The 15,085-nt window shown below is 43.2% G+C and overlaps 1 protein-coding gene across 1 annotated transcript in view; it reads right to left on the reverse strand.

The window, feature by feature from the left end:
• Window positions 1-15,085, reverse strand: part of CERS4 (ceramide synthase 4) — a 46,478-nt gene that overhangs the window by 15,335 nt on the left and 16,058 nt on the right. The window contains exons 3-5 of the mRNA XM_075175195.1: window positions 12,155-12,328; window positions 4,541-4,658; window positions 1,841-1,959 (exon numbers count right to left, since the gene is read on the reverse strand). Coding sequence (XP_075031296.1) covers window positions 1,841-1,959; window positions 4,541-4,658; window positions 12,155-12,327 — 410 coding nt within the window. The 5' untranslated portion in view covers window position 12,328. The remainder of the gene's footprint in view (window positions 1-1,840; window positions 1,960-4,540; window positions 4,659-12,154; window positions 12,329-15,085) is intronic.

Raw genomic sequence — 15,085 nt, forward strand, 5'->3', positions numbered from 1 at the left:
TAATTACTGTCATGTTTGGTCTCAGTCAGGAGCTGACAGAAGTATATATGAACTGTTTGCCAAGTTCAGTGGACAGAGGCAGGTCACAGTGAATATACACACATATAGTAAGGAATGAGAGGAATTGCACCCCAACAGAATAAACAAGTTGTTAATAGACTAAACACAGGAAGTCTTCAAAGGAGTAAAACTGTCTAAATTAGTACTTTAATTTCCACAAATCTCCATAACAAATCAGAAGTAACTACATTTTGAGAGACTCTACCTGTCAATGAAACCCCCAGGAGGTCCAAGACAGACATAAACTATACAAAGCTACTACAGTCACATCAGAAAGACATTCTCTCTACAGACTGCAAATGGTGATAGAGGGCAGGTGGAAGTACACCATCCTCGGTGAGTTGAGTCAGCAAACTATTTACTGTTTGCTACTATTTACTGCAAGTCAGCTGAGTGCAGGGAGAACTTAGATTTCATCTTGATGGAAGCAGATTAAGCATGGTTGCTTTACAACTCCTTGTCCACAGATTTTGTAAATATTTCTAAGTGCAACTACCTGGAATATTATAAATAAATAACACACATCCTTTTTTTTTTTCTTTTTTCTTTTTCAATTAGGATTTTTAGGCAGGGGTTTTGAATTAGAGGTTGAGTGCTAAATGGAGCATGAGGTGATTAGCTCAAAGCTGATGCCTACCCTATGGATACACAGTTTTACACAGATGAATAGCACTGCAGGTATTTAATGATTTCTTTCATCCCTGTGGCTTTCCTGGGAGAACCTACTTCCTTACACGAATAGCAGAGCAGCCACTCATAAGTGGTTCAACCAAGCTCAGGAGAATCCTCCTTTTCTGTAGAAAGCTTAGCCAGGACTAACATTCACAGAACTGGCTGATGTGAGATTTCTTTTGTGCCTCCACATAATAAGGAGGATTTCCACAGCGCTGTTTCCAAGAAGAGTTTTGCTCTTTGGAAAACACAAGCTTTCACATAGGCCCCTTTTTCTGCCACTAAAAGGGTGCTGGTTTTTGACTTTCAGGATGCTGAAGTTAACTGACAGCAGAATACAATCTAGTCTGTGACTTTTGAAAGCAACAGCATGCAGAACAGTTGCAGCAGAAGGAATCAGCTTGCAGTGAGGCAAAGGGAAGTCATGGCAAAGGCAACAGAAAGGCTGACTATTTTGGAGGCACCGAAACAGAAGCAAAGCAGCAAGAAGCAGTAAGATATAAAACAATAGGGAGTTTTTCAGGTACAATTGTGTTTCAAAGCAGAATGCCAGTCTTAGAAAGTCAGAAACAGAGGCCCTATAAGGAATAAAGGTGAGAGAGGAGTAAAAGGAGACTTGGGAGTGAAAATAAAGGGGAAATGCAAGGAATGTTTCAGTAACTGAGCAGCAGCAGAACAAGGTGGGGCAGGGAAGACCTAGGATGCTCTCTGCATAGGGGTGGAGGGCAGGCTGGGAGGCAGCGGAGCTGGGATGCTCTCTGCGCAGGGGTGGAGGGCAGGCGGGGAGGCAGCGGAGCTGGGATGCTCCCTGCGCAGGGGTGGAGGGCAGGCTGGGAGGCAGCGGAGCTGGGATGCTCTCTGCGTAGGGGTGGAGGGCAGGCTGGGAGGCAGCGGAGCTGGGATGCTCTCTGCGTAGGGGTGGAGGGCAGGCGGGGAGGCAGCGGAGCTGGGATGCTCTCTGCGCAGGGGTGGAGGGCAGGCTGGGAGGCAGCGGAGCTGGGATGCTCTCTGCGCAGGGGTGGAGGGCAGGCTGGGAGGCAGCGAGCTGCCCGCGGAGCTCAGCTCCGGTGAAAGGCCTGTGCTGCTCACGGCTTGCGCTCCCACTCACCAGGCCTCGCAAAACTTCTTTGACAGGCTGGGTCGGTCTGTGTTCCTCCGGCGCCGGAACCACCTCTCCACCTTCCGCACCGGCAGGTCGCACTGTTTGGCTAAACTGATCAGCTCAGCCTGGAAAACAGGTGAGGCAGCAGGGTTCAGATCCAGGTCTGAAGGTCAGAAGGGGCATCTCGCCTGACCCTCCACAGAGCCCAGCTGGAGGCTCCGGGCAAGACCTAATCTGTTCAAGCTAAGGCATCTTTCAGAAAGCTGTCCGTTCTTAGTGTAAAGACCTCAGATAGTAGAAAATCTTTCCATTCCCCCCGTAAGGAACTGGTTATTAATGCTAAATGTTGAAACTTTGTATTTTTATGTGAACTTCTCCAGTTTCAACTTTCAAAATCTGGTCTCGTCTCCTCACAGGAGTTTGCTGTCAAATCACTTCCTCACTCTGTCTTCAGGGACTGAGTCCCTTAAATCTGGCACTCCAAGAAAGATTTACTGCAGCTTAAATAATTTTTAAAGTTCTGCACCAAATCTTGTCATGTCTTTCAGCATTCTGATGCAGTATCAGCCAATAACCTGACTGACGTCATGAGCAGAGGCAACACCATTTTCCTTCCGGGTATTCTCTGTTGTGGTAAACCTGTTAGGGATAATTTTTCAATAGGTTACCCATAGAAATCCTGCAATTACCTCCCTTCTTGTCCTTAGGTTCTTAAGAGTTTGGCATGTGACACGAAAAAAGTTTGTCATGTTTTATATTCCTTCTGGAAGTGTCACCATGGATAGCCTTATTTTTTAAGTAAAACAATAGTTTTTCATGGAATGCATTTACCTTAATGATATCACGTGAGAGTGACTTTTACATAGTCTGAGCATGTTGTACAAAAGTATGTTCACTATCATGAATTTTCAGACGTGCTTCTTTCCACTCTTATTTAGTGACTTCTGTTCTTGTGGAGGAGACAAATGGAGACACTGATTTATATTCTCAACTGCTCCATAATGTGTAAGGCTGCTGAGAACAGCAAAATCTCATCTTGTATTGGACAAGTAAAAGCTGATTCATAAGCAGGTGTCTGAGAGCACATGGGAGAGGGAGGGAGCTAGAAGGCTGGCTGAGGTGCAACCGGTGAACGGAGAGAGCAAGGCAGCAGCCAGCTGCACAGCTCTTGCTCCACATCACACTGCTGTCAGGAGTCTCATGGTGAGGATATGCTCTGGTATCACAGATTCTCTGGGATAAAAGTGCTGGCTTTAATGCAATGTGAGTGCAGGGAGAGCTGTGGGGAAATCCTGCTTGCAAAGCTAGGCCCTGAGTAAGATCTCTGCGGCAGAAATAGTCTTACTGAGAAATGTGTGGATTTCGCAGACAGACAGGCAAGAGGAAGGTCAGGGACCACCATACTGGCAAATGTTCCTGAGAACACTCCTTCCCACTGCAGGGGAGAAAGGCTGGCTGCACAACCCAGATGAATGCCTGCATTTTTATTTTTGCCTCCATTCTTTTACTTTTAACCTGGTACTGAATGTCCTGCAGCTTCACATGCCCCACTGCACTATGAACCATGCCGCAACAACCTTGTCAAGGCAGCAACATGTTCATGCTAGGACTACCCCTTGGGACTGGAACCCCAGTCTCCTGTTCATACACCCTTGACAAGGGTTAATAGCTATTGCTTCAAGGCCAAGAAAGCCTACAAAAAGGAGCTGAAAGAAAATCTGATTCCTCTCCCTGCCACAGGGGTCACATCCAGGGACTTCACTGACAAGGTTAAATGCTAATATTGCCTGACAATTCACAATGCTTTTTCCCTCAGCAGCAGCCATTATAAGTCCGGATTATCCCGCCAAGTTCTTCAATATCACTCTTTTTATCTCTCACGGGAAAACTACCCACCAGTGTTAGCAGTTTTCTGATGCTCCTTACAATCTCTGTGATGATGGCCAAGGCTTTAGTTGGCTTCCTGAAAGGCCAATCTCAAACTCATGGATTGCACAGCAACAGAACGACCCACCCCAGAACTAGGAGCATCAAGCAATTCACGCCTGCTGAGCTGCAAGGACTAGCAACATGGGAGTCAGTTCGAGGCAGATGTGACAGGGATTTGCTGATGTATGAAAAGAAGCCATTACAGAATCACAGAATGGCTGAGGTTGGAAGGGACCTCTGGAGGTCACCTGGTCCAACCCCCCTGCTCAAATAGGGCTACCTAGAGTTGGTTGCCCAGGACCATGTCCAGACGGCTTTTGAGTATCCCTAAGGATAGAGACTCCATAATCTTTCTGGGCAACCTGTTCCCAACACCCTCACAGTAAGAAAGTGTTTCTTGATGTTCAGACAGAGCCTCCTGTGTTTCAGTTTGTGCCATGTAAAAGGCAAACACAAGAGGGAACAGGAGTTGTCATTATTTCCTTTGGGAGAACAGTTTTCTGTCCGCAGAAGTTTGGGATTTACATTTTTTGAATGCCACCTATAGGAAGCTGCTACTCCCACATGTTCAGAAGCAGAACTGATAGCTGATGGGATTTGCAGAATGGCCCCTGTGGCCGGCTGGTCTCAGGTGGCCAGTGCATAGTGGTTCCTGCTGCTTTGTTGAGCTTCCAAATATGAGTGGCATTGCCAAACTTCAGGATTCCAGATGTGATTTTATTTGGCTAAAGACACAAGGGCTAAATCTAGAGGAAAGCAAAGGAAGAAAAGACTCACCTCTTCAGGGTTCTTGCAGCACGTACTGTAGAATGTTTCCAGCATGGGGTTGGGCTGAGCTTTTGGTCTCTGCTTGTCTCTCACACCCAGTTTGCTACTGAGGGGCAGGGCTATGGCTCTGCAAAAGAAAAGACAGAAGTTCAGCCAAAATAGAACAGTGATTTCTGACATTGCAGCACTGTTAAAACATGATGTAGCACATAACGGCTGTCTCCCACATTTTGAATCTATGCACAAGTATCATGTCAAGCAGATAAGATACATAAAAAAAACTGAGAAGAAAAAAACCCAAACTTACAGCAGAAACAGTGTATTCTGTATTCTACTGTCCTGAGCTCTGTGCTGTAATATCCAAAATTACATGAGGTTGGGAAATGCTATATCCTGCTTTGTCAACTTCTGAATCCACTGTGCTTGGGTGTCCGGGATTATGGCACAAAGCCCAGGCTTGCAGAGACAGCCATGATACCTATCGCTGGTCCTTGGCTTGCTTGCAGCTTAGGCAGAGTACCACATTGATGATAGGCCTAAATGTTTTTCACTGCTCAATCTAGAATACTGAATACACACGGCATCCACTTGAACTAAGGACTTGGCTCAGGATCAAGAGGGAGGCTCTATCAGATGTGTGGTATTAACGCAGAAGAAATGTCCTGCTGAAACAGGAGGCCACTTGGTCTTTACTGGAGTAACTTACCTCCATTTTTCCTAATGCAAGTCAAACATCGGTTGTAAAATGAGGACATAGCAACTAGAAACTTAGTCACAAGGAATGGATGCTTACGCTACCTGTGCATCTTCAGTCTTTCACAGTGAAACAATGCAAAGAAAAAATCTGCATAAATAGAAAAAAGTTATCAAGGGGCAACAAAACTGGGCATAGAATTGCTGTGCTCAACAATTCAACTCCTACACTACAAACACTCTTCTCTCTCTCGGCAGTAGGAAACAGCCTCATAATGGTGTGAAGTGAGGTCCTGCAGGGACACTGCACAAACAGGAAACTTGGCAAATCAACATTTAAAAAAAAGGCCCAAATTAACTGCATTCTCCTTGAATTTCTGGAGAATTAGTTATTCCTTATTAATTGCTACCTTTTACACACTGCCACTGGCATGCAATTAGTCTCATTAGAAAAAATTGCCTAAAAGCATTTTTCAGCACTTGCTAAACACCGAACACGCAACATCTCTGGAAAACCTTATCTCTGCATTTTGGAGTAAAAGTTTTTTGCTTAAGGTGCTAACAGCTTCCCTGAACAGTTATTGGGTTATCAACTCTAAATTGGTGTTGAGGGTGGTTACGAACTGACGAATACGATGTAGAGGAAGCGAGCGTGGAGAGCCAAGCCTGCTCTGCCGGGTCAGTCTTCACGCTGTTCAGGCAGGTCCTCTGATCAGTTATCCCTAATGATTCAGACACAGAACAAGATTTCTTTTTTTTTTTTTTCTTTTTTTTTGCTTTGCAGCAAAAAAGCTGCGGAAGCTACTTCACTATGTAGGTGTTTAAAGATGTTTTACTTAAAAATAGTATAGGATATATTTATGACTGTGATTATATGGTGTGGCTACCTGTGGTTTCTTCGAGCCATACAGCCTATGCTCCATATGCGCATGTGCTTAGGGACTATTCTAGATCAAGTATCCTTCCAGAAGGGTCTTTTGGAAGTTTTCTTTTCAAGAACCCGTTCCTTAATTTAATTAACAGGTACCAAAAGCAATTTTATAAACAGACCACCTACCTAAGGAATGTTGTAACTTCTATTATATTAAGGCATAAAACAGAATGGTTACACATTTTGCTCACTCGTGTAACAGCTGATTTCCATCTTTCTTTTGCACAGCCAGCCCACTGGCCTGTATATCACTTGTTCTTTTTCATCATCTCTGGGAAATTCCTTTGGCATCACTGGCTACAGGAACATTCAAAGATGTACCCAGACCAACTAAACAGATAACATTTCTGCCATGAGGAAAGGCCAGGGGTAAGTGTGCTTGCTAGCTACTTTCCACAAGACACATCGTTATCACAAAAGCTATGTGTAAGTGTTGATTAGTTTCAGTGAAATTCAGCAGCACGCTGGCATTGCCGCAACTGGCAGACTGCTGGATGGCAGAGGAATATAGCCATCATTGGGAATTTTGTTTTGTAGCTTTGATTGCTCTTAAGAAATGTTTCAATTATAACTTATGATTTGTTTAATATCAAAGGGGTTAACAGTGACATTGGACCAGCAGGTCCTGTGCTAAGAACAATGACACAGTATTTCAATGACACCCATAACTATACCAAAATTGAGAAAACATTTACCTTAAGCTCTGCACTAGGTCTTGGTTCTTATATTAAGCGGTTCCTTGAAGTGGGCCTGATCTTTCTTTTTCAAAGGTAAGTCATTCAATCCAGGCTCCTCTGAAGAGGAAGATGTAATCAAGTTCTGTTGTGGAAGAACCTTATTGCAGCTTCTTATCAGTCCACACTGGGAACTGAAAGGTCTGAAATTTTCCGGACACATTAAAAGGAAAGAGAATGTTTCTGCCAGGTGTCAGAGCAGCTTGCCAACAAGTTTTTTATTGAAAAACTATTTAAATTATCCTGATTGATTTCTTAATTTTGTTTAATCCCTGTCTTCTCTCTCTTTCCTGCTGGTTTGTTATGGTCATAGCATAAAATCCTACTATAACAGAAACAAGCCAGTTGCAGTTGATGAAGACAGGGTATAATTAACCAAAGTTACAATTACTTTGTTGTTGAGGTTTTGAGTTTAACCATGAATTATGGGACCAATCCTACTTTTATGAACATCATTGGGAAATCAAGGCCTGACATTCTTCCTACGGGACGTTTGTACATGTTGGATGTATGCGCTGACTCAGTTTTCAGTTAAATCTTTTTCCAAGCACAACCCTAAGCGGATGATGCTTGTACTGATTTCAACATCATAGATTCATCATCTCAGCTGCAGGGATGGTCTCATCATGGCAGTTTATCAGCTCTCTGGAAGATAGAAGGAGAAAGTCTGAGGACTAAACTGTACCACTCTCCACAGCTAGGTAAGGCAAGACACAGTCAGTGAGATGATTCTCATCTCAAGCCTACTTCTTCATCAGTGAGCTTCTCTCACTTCACGGTTTACACAGGAAAGTTCACGCTAAAGCATTTTATTCAGTAATCACCAAAGAACAAACTGTCTTGTGTGAAACCTGCTGAAGTTGAAACTAAATGGATTAATCGTGAAGGGGCATAAATTGACACTCCCCCACCTTGCAAGAGTGGGCTACACTCCTTCTGCAGAGGCTTTCAGAGTTAGCATGAGATACAAGAAAGAATTTAACTTTGGGGGGTTTTGGGGTGGGGTTTTTTTCCACAAATGCTTTTGAATTTATAAGGGTGCCACTCTGCAAGTATCTTCTAGTACTAAGAAATGCAGAACCAGTGACAGCAGCAACCAGAACTTCTATTCTTTGAACTGCACAATCTCTTTCAGCCTCATGCTTTCCTTTGGCAGAGGGCTATCCCTGTGCTCCTGGAATAGTCTCTACCTTCTCTTGCTTACAGGGGAATGCTTCACATCGAAGTTAAACTGACTGTTCCATTTGATACAAGATCTCAAGTCACTACAGCGCTACTGTCGAAGCTGAGTCAAGTCAGTTCACAGTTTTCAATTGAATACTACAATGTGTCCCACATCTTTGCGCAAAAGATGCCTATAGGACCTAACAGGAAGCTGTTTTCAGATCCTTCCTGATTACTGATCAACAAAAAGTCTCTGTGCAAAATGAATTTCAGAAATAAAATTTCAAAATAAAATACTTGAAAAGGGTGTCCTCTTCTATCTTTCTTCTGGTTCTGAGTTCAAGTATTTGTTCCCTGCAGATCAATAGTATCCCTTTCTTTTAACATACAACACATGGCTCACATACTGTCGTAACCCTCCTAAGAAAAGACTTAATCCTTCTGACTAAAATAGTGCAATTTGGGAACTATTTGGATTGAAATTCACTGACATTGGCTTTCAGTTCCCCAACATCCAAAAATGACTAGTCAAGTCCAAAATCAGACGACTAAATTGGATGTAAATTCTGTTTTTCAACTTTCTTCTTTACTAACCCTCAAAGTACTTCAGCTTCCACATTTCCTAACCATACAGGCAAGAAACACTTTGCAATAGAAGCTGTGATTCCTTCATAATCACAGCACTCCAAGAATCTGATTTTTATGGAAAAAGGTCTCAAACATTATAGTACTAGAAGAGAAGCCGACATCCGTCCTTGCAGGTATATGTCAAGGGAAAAGTTCTGATACAGGCGCTCAAAATCAGGCTCCAATTTATGGGTGCAGGACATATCTCCTAATCACAAGCACAATCTGGAAACATTAAGGAAGGGGAGAGGTTCCCAACTTCTAGGTCCTCTCTTTTGTCAGGACATCATTACCTATCTCCCCTAGCACCTGCTTCAGTATTGTGGCAAAGACTAGGAGCACTGCAGCGGTAACATGCTTTCTGCTCTCCAGCACTGAATGCCCTGATTTCCCACCTTCCCCAGAGCAAACTGGCTCACAGAAGAGTTGCTTCAGTGAAGTGTGAGCTGTTTCTTCTTCCCCAGGGCTGCACCCACAATCTCTTCAGCTCTCCCGGCCCCACCCAGCTACTGCACGTCCTCTTCCCACAGCCACCACCTAATCCACAGAGTAACTGGTTGTTAAAAGGATGTCACTCTCAGTTTTTCCCAGTTCAGCCAGCAGGTGCCAAGGAAAGTAAAATCCATGCTTGAGGAAGTGAGGTCTTCCCAGGTTTAATCTCCAAACCAAGAAGATAGAACCATTGGCCCAAGCACGGTGGCTGATGCAGTTGCTGAATGAGGGATTACAGAAAATCCTCTGGGCTTCTCCTGCCTTTTAGTATTTTCCTGGAGTTCTGACACAGATAAATGACATGAACACATTACAGCATTTCTGAAATCCCAGAGGAGGCACCACCAGGAACACAAAGTGTACCTAGAGAAAAAGATGCTTTGCACCCGATGCACAGTTGCGAGTAATAGGTGAGGGTAGAATAAATTGCTAGAGGCCAAGCTAAAGCCACCAAACTTGTATACTAGTTACATACACTCATTTTGACCCACGGACCAGATGTACAAAGCTACAAAGTTAAGGCCATCTACACGGAGAATGAGAAATAACACACACATCCTTTCAGTCTGCAATTCTCAAACTTTGTGCAAATTATTTTAAACAGGGCGAGTGCCACCATACACACAAGGTAACGGAGCAACAGAGGAGTTGATTCATACCTCCCATTCACTAGGGGAAGCTTTCTTCTCCAGGATGAACTGAACGTGAAACAGTAATGATTGAGAATGAGAGAATTTTGTGCTGAAATAAATGACTGCAGAGAGTTAGGACAAACAAGAATACAGCTCAGAACACTGGCTTGTAATTGGCATGGGTAAGATAGTGGTATGATTATAGGTTTCCTGGACCTGTAAAATGGGCTTGTGATGTTATCTTTTTTTTAAGGGTGTGACAAGAAGCTTTTATTTAATGAAGTCTGTGAATCAAAACAGCTTTAAAAATAATGAGTAGGACCAGGCCTGTGGAAACTCTCCCAGCGGAGGCAGCACTTAGATGGGAAAGAAAAAAATGTTTTTACCTGGCCACCGGCACCTTAAAGCAGATGGAAAAGATATTTAGATTGACTAAAGGTGGTATGGCAGGAGGAAGGGGAATAAAGGGACAGAGTCACAGAAACACAGAATCGATGCTGAAACATCTCTGGAGATCATCCAGCCCGCCTGTGCTGCTCAAGCAGGGTCAGCTACAGCAGGCTGTGGCGGGCTCTGTCCAGCTGGGTTTTGATTATGTCCACAGATGGAGACTCCACTCCCCCTCTGGGTAACCTGTTCCAATGTTTCACCACCTTCACAGAAAAAAGCATTTTCTTATGTTCAGATGGAGCATCATGCATTTTTGTTTGTGCCCACTGCCTCTTGTCCTGTCACTGGGCACCACGGAGAAGAGTTTGGCTCCTTCTTCTTCCTGTTCACGCCTGTACTGGGGAGCCTAGAACTGGACAGTCCTAGTCAATGCAGGACATGGAGACTAATCTCCAGCTTCACATTGCAAATGTGTCCAAGTCACTGACTGACAATGCCTACCTGAAGGAACACTGTATCCAGCCACGTCTTGCAGATCAGCAAGGAAGAACTGTGAGTCACTTGTGTTTTAATGGTTACCTACAGCACCTGGTTCCCACATCAGTGGAGGTAACAGAGACACCTCTGTCCCCAGGAAAGAGCAGGATAAAATCCATGGAATTTATGGAATGCACACTAAACGTATTGTTTACAAAGAAGAGATCTGGATTCCAATTTTGTATCATCATAAAAATGATTATTTAAAGAATCATTCATGCATTTGTGTTTACGCAAAAATATTGGTCACAATTTTTTTTTTTTAATTAAAAACGTTCTCACAGCAGAGTTCTGAATCATCTCAACTTCTATAAACTTTTCCAAGCTGTCCTTGTATCACAGAAAATCTGGAGAAGAAACATCTTTCTAGCCTACAGAGGTCTGCTTCCATTTTCTTGTGCAGCCACTTTTTTAAAAAAGATGACAAAAACATTTTAATTGTCTTTTTTCCCTCTTTCTAAGCTTAAAACCACTGTAGATTTGACTAAACTATTTCAAAAGATTACCTCTTCAATCAGCAACTAAGAATAGGGATTTTTCAATCCACTGAAGACCGCTTTGAGGAGTATTCAAAATCATGAAAGGGGACTTACTCTGCAGTACTGACAATGGCTGACACTATGGTAAATATCAGTTATCCACCAGCAAATCATGTTGTGTTGCAGACCACGCTAACTATCGACTAAACTGCATAAAGCAACAGCACCAGCTCAGGACCTTTATGAAACTCAGAGTCAATGAACCCTGCAGGATTTCTAGCTATACCTTTGCCATAACCTCCAAATTTTCTCTGCTGAAGAGTAATATGCAAAACACTCAAATGGCTCTGGCCAGAAAGAAACAGCTACAAATGTTTCTACATAGCACTCCCAAGGAAATGACACTCCTGAACCCAGAGCAGTGGTCAGTGAAATGCGCACGTTCATGTGGCTATGCAGTGCTGATTCTGAGGTCAGATGACTCAGCCCAATCTAATGCATCTTATTCAGACTTGTCTGTCAGGTGCGATACCCCAGATCCCCATTACCCAAGATAAAGGAGACTTAACTGTATTTGGGTAGCCTAAACACTATTTCTGCTGCACTCAACCCAGAAACAGCAAGTAATGTGCAACAGAACACAAAACAGTGTGTCTGCCTTCTGAAACACAAGCACAAACCTCATCTAGGGCCCGTCTGTTTTAAGTGTAGGAAGTCACATTGCTTATAATTAGCCCTTAAGGGTAGGGTTTGTGTGCCATATTCAACACACTTCTTTAGCCAGCACACAGGGCTGGAAACAAAGAGCTGAAAAATGTACCTCAGCAGACTTTATGACCTGGAGTTTTTTCAGTCATACATTGGCACAGACAATAAAGCCAGCTTTTGGACCCAAACTGCCAGCATTATCCCTAAAAAACCCCAAACAGTACCAAATAACTTACCTTTCAAAGGCACATCGAATAACAACCAAGATGAAAGCAAAAGGGATACTGAGCAGGAGATCACGAGGCTGAGGGTAATGGACATCTTCAGACTCTTGCATATCCTCCCAGGTGATTCCTGGGGGCAGCCAGAACTCGTGCTGCCACAGCCACGCATTCAGAGAGCGTGCCATCCTGGAAGGAAGAGAGACCAGGACAAACTGAGGACAGCCTCACACACAGCAAACCCGTCAGCACAAGCCAGTGAAGGATTACACCCTCGCTGAGGTTGCATCTGGCTGTGAAAGCAGAAGAGGTGTGGAACGCATCAGTGCCCAAGGAACTGATAACCTGCTCGCAGATTTTTATCGGGTGCTCGGTGACTGCTGACTCCTGGCACAGAATCAAAAAAGGACTAAAATGAAGATAAGTGCCTTGGAATTCAACAGAACATTAGTGTCATTCTCAGCAAGATATATCAGAAAGTTTTAAGTTTAATACTGCAGCTTCTCAGGTTCATAGGTTCCTTTCTACAGGACTGACAGCTTGGTATCATGAGGATGTGGCAAGTCTGCTCCAGGGCTGGCTGCCAGCTGTCCTTTCACATGTACATATCCTTATTTTTTAGACTTTGATCTTCTGTATTTATTTGTTTCTGTTTACACATTGGAATTCCACTGTATGCATGTGTCTGTATGTATGCATTATAATTAATATTATTCCGAGACTTCACCTTTAAAAAAAAAAAAGAAAAAAAGATCTACTGCTTTAAATTATTAAGGAAAGTACTTCCAGGTAAGAATTTTTGTGCTAAGTGGTAAGCTGGATTCTTAATGTAATTTTAAAGACCGTGCCTGAAGGTGGGATTTACATGATCAGACAATTTAGCGGCATAAAAGACTGTGGAATGGGTGTAACAAGGCATTCAACATGAAAATACTGTTGCTAGATAATTCTATCTCATACACAAATATGAGCTGCACTGCCCTCCAATACAGGCTGCTCGTTCTAGCCGGTAACAACAAATATCCCAAACACAAGCCCTGAACAGAAGTCAAACAGACTCTCTGCAGGCACAGAACAAGGAAAAGGGAAGCGTGGGAATGAGATGCCCACTGAGATCATCTGAACAGCACACGGGAAATGCCACCTTTCGAAACAAAGGGAAAAAGCACATAATTTAAGTGCCTGACCTGAGTATCATAAAGCATCTCACCTAGTGGAGGCCCAAACCATGGCCCATTTTCTGCAAGGAGAACTGTCTAAGAAATCGAAAATTAATCATACATTTGATTTTGAAGATACCTTTAATTCAGAAGTAGTTTCTTTGTTACTTAAACTGAAGATCTGCCTTATTCCAGAATTTTGCAGAGTCTGAGGGATATTGTCTGAATCACAACGTTTTTTCTTGATTTGGACTTTATTATTCATCTCAATGTGTCTTTTGATCTGACTACAACAGGGAAGAACAGGACCCTATTTCTTCAAATTTGACTGTCAGATCTCCTGGAGCATGCACAGCCAATTCAGTATGAAGGCAAAGCTGATTACAAATACAGGTGTAATTGATACCAAGTGGATGCAAACTTTCTGACCATTTAAGAAACACAAAGCAGGAAAACACCTTCCCTGTTTCCCCCAAAGAAAAAGGAACACTATCTTACTAAAAGTGCATTCTTTTTCTCCTCCCTGCATTCCCCGATTTCAGCTTTTGATACCAAAACCCACAACATAAAAATACTATCTAAAAATCAAGAGCCTGATTGTCCTGGTTTCGGCTGGGATAGAGTTAAATTTCTTCCTAGTGCTGTGTTTTGGATTTAGTATGAGAAGAATGTTGATAACACACTGAAGACTACAACCAGAAGAAGTAGCAGGAAGGCCAATATCCAACTTCACTAGCACTGAAAAGAACATCCAGGTCTTTTACCACCTTTCAGTTTGAAAATAATCACAGTATTTTCTTTCTGGTGCAGCTTCTGGGCTCTGGAAACTGCGGTTTTGCTCCCACTTCAGGAATGGGCTGTTCTCCATTCCTTCTGCTAGCTCTCTTCAAGTGCAATGTCTGGACAAAAATCATTGGCACATAAAATGATGATGAACAGGGTTTACAGACTCTTCAAATTCTGTTTTAAGAGCCTGTCAATCAAGATGCAACAGTTTTTAAGTTGCCTGCCAAATCTCGAGTCTCTACAACTCTCTGGGACCTAGAGTATAACCTAATCTCCCTCATCAAGGCTGTTTTAAGGTGGGAACATCTGCTACCCACTATCTGTCCCTTCTTCCTCTGGCTGGGCTGTAGGATCCTTTAGCGCTGGTTCCCTTTCCATCTTGCCTTTGGTGATTCAGCAAAGGCACCTGAAACCAGGACCATGGGAGAGTGGTGACAGGGCTCGCTGCGCGTTAAAAAGAGAGAAGGTAGCTGAAGCACACATACATACATGCTAGAGAAAGCTTTTCAGACTCCTCAATAAACATGCTGTTAACCAGTATAGCTCCAGTTGGGTGACACAGACATAAGCCCATGGGACAGGCTGGCTACTGTGCTGAACCTCAGAGCCTCGGAGAACCAGGTTTTCAGCATGTCCCTGAGTCTCCTGTAGACTGTGTGAACACAGGTTTCTGCACAAAACTCTACCGTTATAGAGCAGAAAGTGTCTACGTAAAAGCAAAGTGTACGCGTATGGGCTACAATGAATTCAACACACTGTCACTATGAAGCGTGGTGACAGTGTTCCAAAACAGCTTGTGCACTTCAGGTAAGTACTGGATACCAGCTTAGAAAAGTCAGATAACCTAAGCAAGGTGTCTGAATTACAAAGACCTTTACAAGACATGAAAGACACCAACCTCAAAAGTGTTGGTAAACTTTCTTAGCTGTTAAAAATCTCAGCTCCAGTCAGGAAAAGCATTAGGACATCAGGAATACTTAGGAGAACTACAGAGAGAAAT

Source organism: Calonectris borealis, chromosome 28 (assembly GCF_964195595.1).
Source record: "Calonectris borealis chromosome 28, bCalBor7.hap1.2, whole genome shotgun sequence".
NCBI classification, from domain to species: domain Eukaryota; kingdom Metazoa; phylum Chordata; class Aves; order Procellariiformes; family Procellariidae; genus Calonectris; species Calonectris borealis.